This window comes from Mobula hypostoma, chromosome 11 (assembly GCF_963921235.1).
Source record: "Mobula hypostoma chromosome 11, sMobHyp1.1, whole genome shotgun sequence".
Taxonomy (NCBI): domain Eukaryota; kingdom Metazoa; phylum Chordata; class Chondrichthyes; order Myliobatiformes; family Myliobatidae; genus Mobula; species Mobula hypostoma.
Genome location: NC_086107.1, coordinates 108,201,052 through 108,217,206, shown reverse-complemented (window position 1 = coordinate 108,217,206; position 16,155 = coordinate 108,201,052). Strand labels below are relative to the sequence as shown.

Below are 16,155 nucleotides of genomic sequence, written 5' to 3'. Positions count from 1 at the left end.
CGATGTTCTAGTCTGCAGCATCGTTTTTATTCTGAGTTTCTCCAACTCAAGAAATGGCAGGATACTTCGCACCCGCCCCCCACCATCAATAAAAGAGAGAGAGAGAGAGATCATCCGAGTGCAGAGGCCTCCAACAGCTGTCGTGATGTTTGGTTCTCCAGCGACACCTCGTTAGCCAACACCAGGCGAGGAATCGAGTCCGCAGGACCGCACAAGGCCACACCCTGTGGGTGAATGTCTTCCAAGCAGCTCCTGGAGATATCGAAAACAGCTGGTCAGTGAATTCCAGAAGTGGGACCCCACCAGTGTAAGAGCTGCTGCAAATCATGGAGTCTGACAGAACCTCAGCCACCTTGAAAAAGGGGAAAAAAGTAATTCAAGAGAGGAATTTAAGCTGCTTTGCAGATGAGCTCGAAGAAGTTGTCTCTGGCACCATCTCAGGAAAGAATAGTAGGACTGTTTGGGTGACTCTTTAGATTAACAAATGTATACTCAGAGGCCACTTTATTGCATGTACCTGTACACCTGCTCATTAATGCAAATATCTAATCAGCCAATCATGTGGCAGCAACTCAATGAATAAAAGCATGCAGACATGGTCAAGATGTTCAGTTGTTGTTCAGACTAAACATCATAATGGGGAAGAAACGTGATCCGACGTTGGCTGTCGAATGATTGTTGGTGCCAGATGGGGTGGTTTGAGTATCTCAGAAATGGCTGATCTCCTGGGATTTTCATGCACAACGGTCTCTAGAGTTTACAGAGAATGGTGCAAAAAGCAATCAGCCAGGAGCAACAGTTCTGTGGGTGAAAAAGCTTTATTAATGAAAGAGATCAGAGCAGAATGGCTAGACTGGTTCAAGTGACAGTTTTAAATAACTACAGAATACAACAGTGGTGTGCAAAAATCCTCTGTCAATGCACAACACATTGAAACTTGAAGTAGATGGGCTACAGCTGCAGAAGACCACAACGACTACAGGAGATACGGTGCTGTACCTGGTAAAGTAGCCACTGTGTGTATTTCACTTGGAAGATTTTCCTTCCTGTGAGGTACTCGAGTCTTTGTAGATTTTTACCACTCACCAGTTCCTGAACGCAATAGCAAATGAAGACCCTCACCTCATCAGACCCACAACCGGGCGGTTCAGCAATTCCTCAGAGAAACAATGGCTAGACACCAGCATTTACAAATCGAAAGTTGCTCTTTGTGAGAATTGACCTGTGTGTATGTTTGTTTCAGAGTCTCTGTTTCCGAATTCAGAAGATGATAGAGATTTACAAGCCAGACTGGTGTGAGACAAGGGCAGACTGGTCGGTCTACCTGTTCTCCCCACAGAATAGGTAAGGACATTTATCAGCAGAACACTTAACCTTTTCATTCCTTACACTGTGTTGTTCATACAGGGTTGGCACGTCCTAGCAGTCATAACTAAAAGAGATGTGAGGAGAGTAAACCTACTTCCACTGGTCTGGGGGAGGAGGTGGTTGGGGGAAGAGTCCAAAGTAAGGGGCCAAAACAAAACTAGACACCAAAGTGCAAAGCAGATGTTAAAACCTACTCCTTCACACAAAGGAGAGTGGGAATCTGGAATTTTCCCTCCAAGAAGCTGTTGGTACCAGAGCCAATCGGAAATTTCAACTGGAAAACTGAGTATGTTGGATCATTGGCTGGAGGGAATGTGTAAAAGTGTGGGGGAGGAGTGGATTGAAGATATATGACAGTGAGGACTCAGAGACCTATCCGTCACCCTCCTGCGCTGAAGAGCAAGTATAAATTGAGTGCCATTGCTAAAACCCTTAAAAGACGTACGTTCAGGGGAGATCATTTGTCTTAAATAATGAGCAGCTGTCACCATATCTGGATCTTCTCAAGGGCAGGTGCTCTCATGAGAGGCTGGATAAAATTGGGTTGTTTCTTCTGAAATGGCGGTGGCTGAGGGGAGATCTGATAGAGGTTTATAGGATTATGAGAGGCACAGATAGAGCAGACAGGGAGTATCTTTCTCCCAAGGTAGAAATGTCTAATACCAGAGGGCATGTATTGAAGGTGAGAGGGGTATGTTCAAGGGGGATGTGAGGGGTAAGTTTTTTACTCAGAGAGTGGTGGATGCCTGGAATGTGCTGCCTGGTATGCTGGTAGAGGCTTTTAAGAGGCATTTAGATAGGCATGTGAGTGTAAGGAAGATGGAGGGATATGGACATGGTGTAAGTATGAGGGATTAGTGTTTGGGTGTTTTTAACTTGCTTTTTAGCTAATTTGGCACAACACTGTGGGCTGAAGAGCCCATTTGAGTGCTATACTGTTCTATGTTCTATGTTCGGCCTTTGTGAGGAGTGGGGAGCCCTACACGGTGAGATGGGGGAATTGGAAAATATTAGTCCTCCACAACCTAGTTGTACCTTAATGTGACCCTATTATAAAGGGATATGTAGGGCTTAAGTCAATGGTTCCCAACTTGGAATGTGTGACCTCAGGCAGAGGTCGGAGGGAAAGGTGTGAAGTGATAAACATTACAGGAGGGCAAATGAGATCGTACTCACATTGAAATAAAGACAGAAAATGGTGGCAATACTTCAGCATTTTGTTTTTATTTTCAGCCAGATGATAATTTGGATCATGACCTTGCCCACTAGTTTCTGCTTATATTTATATTTTACGTATAGTACTGTGTATATACAATATTTTATATTTTGAAATTCTTATTTATGTTTATATTTATACCTGTACTATGGCCTTCATTACTGGTTTTCCAGAATTTGTGAATGAAAGTCCCACTTGCTCACACTGGGTTAAATTTACAGCAGCGTCCCATAAATACCTGGTAGCTGTCCAGGTATTTATGGAGAGAAGTTGGATGAAAGATTATCATAATTTGTCACATGTATATTGGAATATTCAAGCATGCATTGAAATGTGTCATTGGTGTCGATAACCAACACCGTTGCCAGGGACAACCGCAAATGTCACCATGCTTCTGGCACCAGCATAGTATGCCCACAACTTACTTACCCTAATTTGTGTGTCTTTGGAATGTGGGAAGAAACCCGGACACGGGGAGGAAAGCCGCATAGTCATGGGGAGAACGTGCCAACTCCTTACAGAGAGAGTCAGGGATTGAACCCAGAACACCGGCGCTGTAAAACGATACGCCAATGCTATACTACTCTGCTGCCCTTGGAGTTGGAGTTGTCCCAAAGAATTCCAACAGCTCTGAGGTCAGTGCAGTAAGGGTACCCAGTATATTTCACATAGAACATACAGCATTAAACATGGAACATTACAGTACAGTACAGGCCCTTCAACCCAGGGTGTTGTGCCATTTAACAACTCTAAGCTCAATCTAACCATTCTTTCCTACATAGCCCTCCATTTGTCTATCATCTATTTGCCAATTTGCCAGTCTAAGAGTTTCTTAATGTTCTTAATGTATCTGCCTCTACCACCACCCCAGGCAGGGCAGTTCATGCACCCACCACTCTCTGTGTAAAAACTTTACCCCTGTCATCTCTCTACTCCAATCTACTGCCTGTTACGCCACTGGCGTTTAGGGCAGTGATGAAGATTCTCCATCTCTGGCGATGTTCAGGGCTTCCGTCATCACATCAGTAGCTTCCTCTCAGTTTTCGCTACTGAGTGGAGACACAGGTATACCATCACATTCAGATGTAGAAAGATTCTTCATTGCTGTTCATCTGACAATTTTGTTTGACCAGTCAGGGTTGTTAGCCCTGAGCTGAACCCCCAAACCTGGAGAACCAGTGGACCTCTCTTAGTCTGGTCTCTACCCTTTAACCCATTTGGCATGGGTGAACCTACCAAGAGCCAAAGCATAAAGACCTGACACCAGCCAACATCGCTCTCGGGGTTACTGAGGTGCACAAGCCTCCAAACCATGTCGAGATTCTCTTGGAGCACCTCTGACATCCACACCCTCTATATTTTCCAACCACCTTAAAATTATGCCCTTCATATAAACCAGCTTCTCCCTGGGGAAAAAGTCTCTGGCTATCCACTCTATCAAAGTCTCTTATCATCTCTATCAACTGTATACTTCTAAGAAGTCACCTCTTATTCTCCTTCACTCCAGAGAGAAAAGCCCTAGCTTGCTCAACCTATTAGCATAAGCCTTGCTCTCTAATCCAGGCAGCATCCTGGAGAATCTCCTCTGCACCCTCCCCAAAGCTTCCACATCCTTCATTTAGCTTCTCTTTGTTGGATAACTTTTTCACCGATTTTCCTGGATTTTATTATCAGGTATTTATTCCCTTTACTTTCTCCACTCCTCTGGCCCCTTTGCCATTTAAAACCCACCTGTTTTCCCAGTTTTCCAGTGCTATTTCCCTCCACAGATGCTGTCTGACTCACCGAGTCCCTCCAGTATTTTTGGCTTTATTTTGTTCCAGATTTTATGGACCTGACAGATGAACTCTGTTTACTCTCCACAAATATAAATACAAACCTATGGTGGCAAGTTACCATTGGGGAAAGGAAAAAAATACAACTAAATGTTGGAGAAACTCAGCAGGTGAGGAGGGAAATGGACAGCCACTGTTTCAGATCTGACTGTCTCCTCTTTACTTCTCAGTCTAAATGAAGAGTTTTGACATGAAATGTTGACTGTTCATTTTACTCCACCGATGCTTCTGGACTGTTGAGTTCCTCCAACAATTTGTTTGCTTCACCAGATTCCAATGTCTGCAGTCTCATTACCTTGAGGCCCAGGTTCTGCTGGTATCACTAACACTGCAGACTCATCAAGCAGGGGGCATAGGAGTTTATCGTGTTGTGAATCTCCAGATTGGGAATCACTTTCTTTGCTGAACTGAGGGACAGACTCCCTTTCTGTTCCATTGGTTCTGGCCAGATGCCAACTCAACCCAAAACATATCTTTCTCCTTCCAGCTCAAGTGAGCTGCTCTGCTCTGCCTTCCGCTAATATTCATGTTTTAAGAACAGTAGAAATACAAATAGCAGCTATTGAGAGAGAGAGAGAGATCAGGACTGATCCTTTATCTCATCCAGTCCTCCAGCAGGTGGAGCAGATATGTCTTTAGAGAAGGAAGATGATGCAGATATGGCAATGGCTGCTCATTACTGGCTCTTAAGTGATTTCCCTCAGCACCAATGACTTTAATGCGATTGGGTTTGGTGTAACTTCTCTTCATTTATACTGACACTGCAGAGCAGGAGGAAACAATCCAACCCTTTGTGCACTTGCTGATGGTGGCCACCTTTGGTTCCAGTAACAGTAGCATTCACACCAAGAAAGGAACCAGCGTAAAGAGTTTAGAGACTTCCAATTTAATTCCAGTACCAATGGATTTGTTGAGAGGGAGAATCCCATATTTCCACTCTGTGATCCCCCTGCCTTCATTCTTCTGGGCTACTAAGGATCTCCAACTCTCCATAGGGGAAAATTCCACAAAATTACCATCCTCTGTCTGAAAATCCATAAGACATAGGAGCAGAATTAGGCCATTCAGTTCATTGAATATGCTGCACCATTCTATCATGGCTGATTTATTATCCCCCCAACCCCATCCTCCTGCCTTCTCCCCATGAGTTTTGACACCCTTACTAATGAAGAACCTATCAACTTCCTCTTTAAATATGCCAATGACATGGCCTCCACAGCCGTCTGTGGCCATGAATTCCACAGATTCACCACCCTGTAGCTTAAGAAATTCTTCTTCATCTCTGTTCTAAGGGGACATCCTTCTATTCTGAGGCTGTGCCCCCTGGTCCTAGACTCCCGCACTATAGGAAACATCCTCTCCATGTCCACTATATCTAGCCCTTTCAATATTCAATAGGTTTCAAAGAGATTCCACCCCCACCCCACCATTCTTCTAGCCTCTAGTGGGTACAAACCTAGAGCCATCAAACACTCCTCATATATTAACCCTTTCATTCCTGGGAATCCTGAGATCCTCCTCCATAGTTTGGACTGTCTAGCCTGTGGAACTTGTCCCTTGGCATGTCAGTTATCCCAGAACTTCACTGAAGTCACCATTTACTACAGATTTGTACAGACTTTCATTTATCTCTGTTGCTTAGTTCCTTGTTGGGAGACCATTCTCAATTTGGATTGAAGTGTTCTAACAAGGGCAGAGTATAAACCCCTGATTAACCTGGACCATCTTTTTATAGGCATCCATTAGTCTCATGAGATCATGGATTTGCACCTTGGAAGGTTTCCAGGGTGCAGGCCTGGGCAAGGTTGTATGGAAGACCGGCAGTTGCCCATGCTGCAAGTCTCCCCTCTCCATGCCACCAATGTTGTCCAAGGGAAGGGCACTAGGGCCGATACAGCTTGGCACCGGTGTCGTCACAGAGCAATGTGTGGTTAAGTGCCTTGCTCAAGGACACAACACGCTGCCTTAGCTGAGGCTCGAAACTCACGACCTTCAGGTCGCTAGACCGATGCCTTGACCACTTGGCCACGCACCAGCACATACCTGGACCATCTAACTCTAGCTAAAGTGTCTCACCATGAAACACCAACTGTCCATTCCTACCACAGAGGCTGCTTGACTCATTTTTTTTTTAACCTAAACCATAGTGGGTTCCTACACGATCATCAGTGACTGTTCTGTTTCTGCCTCCTCTCTCTTTCCCACCCAGGTTCCGCCTGATGTGTCAAATGATCATTGCCCACAAGCTCTTCGATTACATCGTCCTAGCTTTCATCTTCCTCAACTGCATCACGGTTGCACTGGAGAGACCCGAGATTGACCAGGGAAGCACAGTGAGTCACCTCTCAACTTTCGCCCGTAAAAAGTCCTGCACCTTCACAAACTCAGGTCACCGCAAAGATTGTGACGGCCTAAGTTGTACCTTTTGAATTGTAGTCAATATAGTGTCGTAGGGAACAACCCACAAACAGCAACATGATAATAATCAGATAAACGCCACACAAAATGCGAGAGGAACTCAGCGTGTCAGGGAGCATCTTAGAAAATGAATATAAACAGTCGATGTTCGGGCCGAGACCCTTCTTCAGGACTGAGGAGTTAGGGGAAAGATGCCAGAATAATAAGGTGGAAGGGAGGGGAAGGAGGCTCGCTGGAAGGTGATAGGTGAAGCCATGTGGGTGGGCAAGGTCAAGGACTGCAGGAGAAGGAATCTGATAGGAGAGGAGAGTGGATCATAGGAGAAAGCGAAGGAGGAGAGAAATAGCCAGGTGAGAAGAAGTGAAAGGTCAGACTGGGGTATAGATGAAGGGACAGGGGAGGAAATTTGTTCACCGGAAGGAGAAATTGATATTCATGCCATCAGGATGGAGGGTACCCAGACGGGACATACAGTATTGCTCCTCCACCCTGAGGGTGGCCTCATCTTGGCACAAGAGGAGGCCTTGGATCAGCATGTCAGAACAGGAATGGGAATGGGAATGTTCAGCCACGATAATACGTTTTCCTTGAGGCCAGTTGAAGTTAACCATGAGTGTAGAACCTTCAATTTTACTTTGGAACTTCTATGTCTATCAGAGGATGAAGATGGATGTAAACATTATATCTAAAACATCCAATGATTCTGATGCAGGTTCTTGAACTGAAATGTTGATAGTTCCTTTCCCTCCACAGATGATTGGAAAGTTTCAAGGGCTAACTATCTTGGACAGACCGTCCAAAGAACTAGACCCATTGATGGAAAGACTGGTTATATTTATTTATTTAAAGATATAGCACAGTGACAGGCCTTTCTAGCCAAATGATCCTGCACCACCCAATTATACCCATGTGACAAATTAACCTACCAACCGGTACATCTTTGGACTGTGGGAGGAAACCAGAGCACCCGGAGGAAACCCACACAGTCATGGGGAGAACGTACAAACTCCTTACAGGCAGCAGCGGGGGATTGAACCTGGGTTGATGGCATTGTAAAGTGTTTTGAATTGAATTGACTTTATTTCTTACATCCTTCACATACATGACGAGTAAAAATCTTTACGTTACATCTCCGTCTGAATGTGCAATGTGCAAATTATAGTAATTTGTAATAAGTAATATGTGCAGTAAGATTTACAACAGAACAGTCAATATAGCTTAGAATTACAATTGTATCAGCGTGAGTTAATCAGCCTGATGGGCTGGTGGAAGAAACTGTCCTGGAACCTGTTGGACCTGGCTTTAATGCTGCGGTACCGTTTCCCGAATGGGAGCAGCTGGAACAGTTTGTGATTGGAGTGACTCGGGTCCCCAGTGATCCTTCAGGCCTTTTTTATGCTACACTACTGTGCCACCCTGAAGAAGAAATTTGACTCAGAGTCATAAGTTAAAACCCTATGACCCTCCATCACCACATAAGTACAACAAAGTGACCCTAATGCGTGGGAGAGAGCTCTTGTCCTCTGTTATTGGGAGAGAAAGAGACTGCCTCAACCTCAGTATGAAATTTGTAATGTTTAACTCTCTCAGTGGAACTTACAATAGACTTCACACAGGAGACTGCAGATGCTGGACTCTGGGGTAACAAAGAACGTGCTGGGGGATCTCGACAAGACAAGCAGCATCTTCAGGGAGCAAATAACTTTCTCCATTCTGGTAATGGTTGATACGGTTTCTGAGTCAGGGGTTTAACACAAGACATTAGAAGCAAGACACACAAGTAGGCAGGGCGTCGAGAGTCAGGCCGGTTTCGCTTGCTCTCCTGTGATGTTTACTCCTGTCTCCATGACGCTGAGATTGCAAGACTGCCCCTGGCTGCTGTGCTTTGCATCTGCAAACTTTGTGGCGTTTTGCCCAACTAATATGATGAATGAATACAGAGGCTTCGGACCTATTCCGGGCTGTTCCAGGGATTTGGATCCAATGACTCAATTTAGTTCAGAATACAGTTGTTGCTGTTTGCATGATTTGTGTTTTTTTTCTCTTTCCATGCACTTTGGGGTTGTCTTTATTTCTGGCTTTTTTTAAAATTGGGTTCTTCTGGATTTCTTACTTTGTAGCTCCCTGTTAGCAGACAAATCTCAAGGTTGTATAATTTATATATTCTTTGATAATAAATGTACTTTGAATCTTGAAAATGCTGGAGGATCTGAGCAGGTCAGGCAGCATCAATGGAAACGAATAGATAGTTCAGAGGAAGTGTCCTGGCCCAAAACATCAACTGTCCATTCATCTCCATAGATTCTGCTTGACCTGCTGAGTTCCTCCTGTATGTTGTGTGTGTTGCTCTGGATTTCCAGCATCTGCAGAATCTCTTGTGTTAATGGTAAAATTAATCTAAACTTTAACATGTACCTGAAACTTGAGCAGTAGTGGGAGCATTAGTGGAGTAATTCTTGGAATCTTGCTATTTTGCAGAGGCAGTTACAGGCAGTCAGTTGCAATAAGGGGGATATCAACAATAGAACAAGACATTTTGGACACATTTTTTGGTTCATTTGAGCATAGAAGGGATGCCAAAGGCAGACACAGCACTCTGCTGTAAATTCTCAGCTAAGCATGAGTTTTTCACTCAGTGAATAAAGTCTCACCTAATTCATGAAAGACTTGCAATGCTGCATTGTAGACACATAACATCATTATTATGTGCTGTGTGTTATGGTGTGGGCAACCACATCTTGACCATGATTGTTCTTGGCAAATTTCTCTGCAGAAGTGATTTGCAATCGCCTTCTTCTGGGCAGTATCTTTACAAGACGGGTGAGCCCCAGACATTATCAATACTCTTCAGAGATTGTTTGCCAGGCGTCAGTAGTCACATAACCAGGACTTGTGATGTGCACCAGCCGCTCATATGGTCATATGGTCATATGAGCAACTGGTGTATAACACAAGTCCTGGTTATGTGAACACTGACGCCAGGAACAATCAAATATTTAAGGGGAATCGCGGGGGGGAGGGGGTGGGGAACTATTTCACTTCAGAGAGTGGAACGGGCTGCCAGCAGAAGGGGTCAATACAAGGTTCAATTATAACACTTAAGAGAAGATTGGATAGGTGCATGGAGGGGAGGGGTATGGAGGGCAGTGGTCTGGGTGCAGGTAGATGGGACCAGGTAAGCACAATCTAGGTCTGAAGGGCCCATCTCCATGCTGTAGTACGTTATGACTACGAGGCCTCCATCAGTCAGGGTTGACAGTGGATGTTGTGTCCTCACTGTCTAGATACGCAAGCCTGGGCAGTACGATATGGACATCAAGCTGTTGCCACATAGCAATCTCCCCCTCTCCACGCATCTGATAAAACCAGTGGAACGGCAGAGACCGATACAGTCTGGCGCCGGCTGCACGGCGGGAGTTGCTAGTCAGTGTTGAGCTCATGCTTAGGGACTCCAGCTCAGGATTTTTCCCTCGGGGTTTACTCCTGAAGCCTTCCCATGAGCGGGTATATCCACAAGGCAGCGGAGGTTTGAGATCAGAGTTTTTCCTTCTCCTCGATGAGCTGCCAACCACGGCTGATGAGCCCCATCTGTCCGATCATGACTCCATGACTTAATTAAAAGTATGCATTTCCTTTCCGCACTTTTGTCTGTCAATAATTCGGCAAGATATAACCATAACATTGATTCATTTTGTCTTCTCACTGAAAGCTGTTGTGTTTACATCAGATGCTTCATGGGCTGTCACTGAAAACAGGGCACTGTTATTATCAAGACATGTTGCAACGGACAAATTACACACAGGATCCCACAAACAGCAGATGACTGACTGGTAACCCTGATTCAGGGGGTTAAGGAATCAAAAACTAAAGGAGGTAGTGCAAGGGAAGTGGCCTGATTAGAAACTGAACTCAGGTCACTGGGTTGAAAGGCCAGCAGTCTACCACTGTACCACTGAGGACTGTGAATGAACCCAGTTGCAGAAACCATGATGCAAACTGGAGTTCGCGTGCAGATTTGAAAGGAAGTTTTGCTTTCCTTTAGCCAAGATGGGTAAAAAACAGACAACTAGACCACACAGAAATGTTGTAATCTAAACACAAATTCAGTAATCTAAGTTCTTGATGCATCAGTTAGATCCGAAATAAGACCATAAGGTACAGGAGCAGAATTAGGCCATTTGGCCCATCAAGTCTGCTCCACCATTTCATCGTGGCTGAGCCATTTTCTCTCAGCCCCAATCTCCCTACTTCTCCCTGTATCCCTTCATGCCCTGATCAGTCAAGAATCTATCAACCTCTGTCTTAAATATACAGAAAGACTTGGCCTCCACAGCTGCCTGTGGCAAAGAATTCCACAGATTCACCACTCCCTGGCTAAAAAATGGCAGGCAGTAAGCAGACATCAAAAAACACAGAAAAGACCCAAACCAAAAAAAACACACAGAGGCTCTTGCACTTCCAAAATCACACTTTAAGACTGACATTCAATCATGGCTGAATTTCTTGTCCTCCACGCCATCATCCCACCTTTTCCCTGTAACCCTTAACCTCCCACACCAAATATACCCAATGATTTGGCCTCCCCTGCTATCTGTGTGTTGTCTGTCATCATAACCTGGAAGTCGAACCTGACCAGAGAGCTTAAAAAGAGGATCTTCATAGCAGTCATAGAGTCCATTCTCACGTACGGATGTGAGACGTGGACACTCACCAAGACTATGCGGAAGTCTCTAGATGGTTGCTATACATGAATGCTCCAGATGGCTCTTGATGTGAGTTGGCAACAGCACATGACGACGTCAAACTCTGTGACGACCTGCCGATGCTCGCCACTAAAATTGAGGCGAGAAGACTGCAACTAGTGGGGCACTGTCTGCGCCACCCCGAGCTACCTGCCAGCCTAGTCATCATATGGGAGCCCAAGCACGGGAGGATGAACCCTGGGCTCCCTCCCAAGACTATGGTCAACACGTTCCTAGAAGACAGCGGCGCAGCTAATGTAGATGAACTGAACACACTGATGAGGGAGAGGGAGAAGTGGAGAGTCCGTCATCGTGCCTGATGCCGGCCCCCTAAGCCTGAGTCGACGTAGTAGTAGTAGTAGTGTTATCTGTGGCAATGAATTCCACAGATCCTCTACCCTCTGGATGACGAAATTCCTCCTCATTTCAGTTCAAAAGGGACATCCCTTGATTCTGAGTCTGTGCCCTTGGATTCTAGATTTCCCCTACTAACGGGAACATTCTGTGTCCACTCAATCTGGGCCTTTCAGTATTCAAAGTTCAAAGTTCAAAAAACATTCATCAAAGTATGTATGCTATACACAGCCCAGAGATTCATCTCCTTACAGGCAGCTATGAAACAAAGAAACCTAATAGAACCCATTAACGAAAAGAAGATCGTCAAAGCACCCACAGGCGAAAAGTAGATCTTGCAAACAATACAAGTAAGCAAATAGAAACAGTAGGTTGCAGAGAGAATGCTGCTCTGTCCGAGATACCAAAGCTCTCTGTCCAGGTTTATGTGGATAAAACAAACAGCCTCAGGTTGTTACTTCAAGGCAGCCTAAATCCTTTATGCCTCGCAGGGACGTGCCAGGAGTGTGATGGAGTTCTCACCACCTGCCTGTTGTAAACAGACATCACTGCTCAAGGAGCTGAATACATCATCTGGGATAAATCGGTATAATCCATTGACGATCTATCCACTTCCCTGAAGATTTGTTCCCACTGACAGACAGACAGATAGATTAGCTTTATCTGTCACATCAAAGCATACAGTGAACTGCGTCGTTTGCATCAAATCAGCGGGAATTGCACTGGGCAATTCGCAACTGTCGCCATACTTAGCATCGTAGAAAAGTACAGATCAGAAACAGGCCCTTTGGCCCATCTAGTCCATGCTGAGCTATTTAAACTGCCTACTCCCATCAATCTGTGCCTGGACCATTCCCACCCATGTACCTACCCGAGCTTCTCTTAGCCTTTGAAATTGAGCTTGCTTCTGCCGTCAACATAGCATACCTGAACTTACTAACATTAACCCATAAGTCTTAGGAATGTGGGAGGAAACCAGAGCACCTGGAGGAAACCCTCGCGTGCACCGGGAGAATGTGGAAACTTCTTACCGACAGTGGCCGGAACTGACCCCTATCTCACAGCTGTAAAGCATTATGCTGACCACTAGCTAGTCACTTATCATACCCTTCTCTCTACTCCCCCCTTCCTCTATACCCCACTCTGACTTCTCACCTGCCTCTTACTTCCCCCTGGGTCCCTCCTCCTTCTGTTTCTCCTATTGTCCACTCTCCTCTTCAATCAGATTCTTCCTTCTCCAGCTCTTTACCTTTCCCACCCACCTGGCTTCACCCATCAGCTTCTGGTTATTCTCCTTCCCCTCCCCGACCTTTTTATTCTGGTGTCTTCCCCCGTTCCTTCTCAGTCCTGAAGAAGAGTCTCGGTCTGAAATATCGACTGTTTACTCTTTTCCATAGATGTTGCCTGACTTGAGTTGCTCTGGTGTACTGGGTGTGTTACTTTGGAAAGCCAGCATCTGCAGACTTTCTCATGTTTGTGATTTTCTCTCAACATACATACGTTCTGAAGTTTAATAACTATTAAAATTAAGCATAATTATTGTAAGGAGATTTCTGTTTGACGTATTGGTCATCTGAATCCATTACAGATTGACTGGTAACCATTAACCCATTGTGTATGCCAAGTGTCCTCAATGCTAATTGAACTTCTCTTTTCACAGGAGCGAATCTTCTTGAGTGTTTCCAACTACTTCTTCACCGCCATTTTTGTTGCAGAAATGACCCTAAAGGTAAGAGCTATCCAAGTCCCTGTCTATTTAATCACATGCCCTGCTGGGGCAGCCCACCTCCCTAGTAACACATGTAACCACAGCGGAAGATTGAACCGGTGAAGCCCCCCTCCTTCCGAGGTGGTGAAATTTCATCACACCCATATGCTGGGTGAGGCCAGATTCCAGTTCAGTCATTGATGCTACTCGAGCTCAGGATGAGAATTGCAACCTCGTGGAACCAGCTCGGTGACCGAGGAGGAAAGGTAGTTGGATTCCAACTGAAGGGTTCCAGTCAAAATGGCACCCAGCTACAGTCTCTGTTGATGTCATGACTCAGACTAGGTTTGTGTTTTAGGTTTGTAGGGATAGTTCTGGGGGACACAGAAGGGAGTTAGGGGCCAGGTAGAGTTAGGGATCATGCCGGAGCCTAGACCTCCATTCCATGAGGTGAACGTATGATGAAAATCACAACAAAATGCTGGAGGAACTCAGGAGGCCAGGCAGCATCTATGGAAAAGAGTAAACAGTCAATGTTTCAGGCTGAGACCCTTCATCAGGGCACTGAAGAAGGGTCCCCGCCCAACAAGTCAACTGTTTAGTCTTTTCCATAGATGCTGCCTGGCCTGCTGAGTTCCTCCAGCATTTAGTTGTGATCCATACAGAAATGCACTTCGTCATACGTTCACCTCATGGAGTGGAGGCCTAGGCTCCGGCATGATCCCTAACTCTACCTGGCCCCTAACTCCCTTCTGTGTCCCCCAGAACCATCCCTACAAACCTAAATCACTAACCAAGTCTGAGCCATGACATCGACAGAGACTGTAGCTCGGTGCCATTGTGACTGGAAATCTTCAGTTGGAATCCAGTTGCTTTCCTTCCTCGGTCACCAAGCTGGTTCCATCAGTTTGCATTTCTCATCCTGAGCTCGAGCAGCACCAATGACTGAACTGGAATCTGGACTCACCCAGCATAAGGATGAGAGACAGAACAGATGGGAGGCAGGCTTCAAGACAAATGTCCCATTTAGCTTCAAGTTGATTAAGCAAGATATTAGTGACCTAATTTACCATTAAAGTTTAAAAGATCATTTTCGTGTACTGAACACAAGTTAAAGAGCCACTGCAAGTTGAAGAATTCACTGCTGTCATAGAACATTGTTAGAACCCTGATACTTCTGTGACCCAAAGTTTCTTCGGAAGTCAACAAAGAGGCATAAAACCTATTGCTTGTGATTGTTTTATTAAGGGTCACAAGAGTGGAAAACAAACAAGGAAGAGGAGCTGAGAGAACAAAAAAAATAAGGAAAAAGCAATTAAAGTACTTAATACTTGATACTTTATTGTCGTCAAACGATTGATACTAGAATGTACAATCATCATAGCGATATTTGATTCTGCGCTTCCTGCTCCCTGGATTACAAATCGATAGTAAATATTAAAAGTTTAAATTATAAATCATAAATAGAAAATAGAAAAAATGGAAAGTAAGGTAGTGTAAAAAAACCAAGAGGCAGGTCCGGATATTTGGAGGGTACGGCCCAGATCCGGGTCAGGAACCATTCAGCAGTCTTATCACAGTTGGAAAGAAGCTGTTCCCAAATTTGGCCGTACGAGTCTTCAAGCTCCTGACCCTTCTCCCAGAGGGAAGAGGGACGAAAAGTGTGTTGGCTGGGTGGGTCTTGTCCTTGATTATCCTGGCAGCACTGCTCCGACAGCGTGCGGTGTAAAGTGAGTCCAAGGATGGAAGATTGGTTTGTGTGATGTGCTGCGCCATGTTCACGATCTTCTGCAGCTTCTTTCGGTCTTGGACAGGACAACTTCCATACCAGGTTGTGGTGTACCCTAGAAGAATGCTTTCTACAGTGCATCTATAAAAATTAGTGAGGGTTTTAGGGGACAGGCCAAATTTCTTTAATTTTCTCAGGAAGTAAAGGCACTGGTGGGCCTTCCTGGCAGTGGACTCTGCTTGGTTGGACCAAGTCAGGTCATTTGTGATATTGAGCCCGAGGAACTTAAAACTTTTGACCTGTTCTACTTGCGCACCACCGACGTAAACTGGGTCATGCGGTCTGCTACTCCTTCTGAAGTCAACAACCAATTCCTTCGTCTTGCTGACGTTGAGGGATAGGTTATTGTCTTCGCACCATGCCACCAGGTTCTTAATTTCCTCGGTGTTCTCAAACTTACCATTACCTGAGATACGGCCTACAATTGTTGTGTCATCAGCAAACTTATATATTGAGTTCGATGGAAACGTGGCTACACAATCATGGGTGTAAGTCATCTCATATTCAGACTAGCAATAACATAAATTCCAGTGATAAACCCATAAAATTGCCAGATTCAAGGTGTGTGACACCTGCTACAGAAAATTAAGAGCCCTCGAGCAAACTACCTGAAGCAACTGAAAATTCACATAACATTTACATGTATATCAAAGTTCAAAGTCCATTTATTATCAAAGTATGTATACATTATACAACCTTGAGATTCATCTCCTTACAGGCAGCCA

The 16,155-nt window shown here is 45.0% G+C and overlaps 1 protein-coding gene across 1 annotated transcript in view; it reads left to right on the top strand.

Annotated features, from left to right (window-relative positions):
* Positions 1 to 16,155, top strand: part of LOC134354396 (voltage-dependent T-type calcium channel subunit alpha-1I-like) — an 843,079-nt gene that overhangs the window by 691,530 nt on the left and 135,394 nt on the right. The window contains exons 18-20 of the mRNA XM_063063387.1: positions 1,244 to 1,344; positions 6,629 to 6,752; positions 13,594 to 13,662. Coding sequence (XP_062919457.1) covers positions 1,244 to 1,344; positions 6,629 to 6,752; positions 13,594 to 13,662 — 294 coding nt within the window. The remainder of the gene's footprint in view (positions 1 to 1,243; positions 1,345 to 6,628; positions 6,753 to 13,593; positions 13,663 to 16,155) is intronic.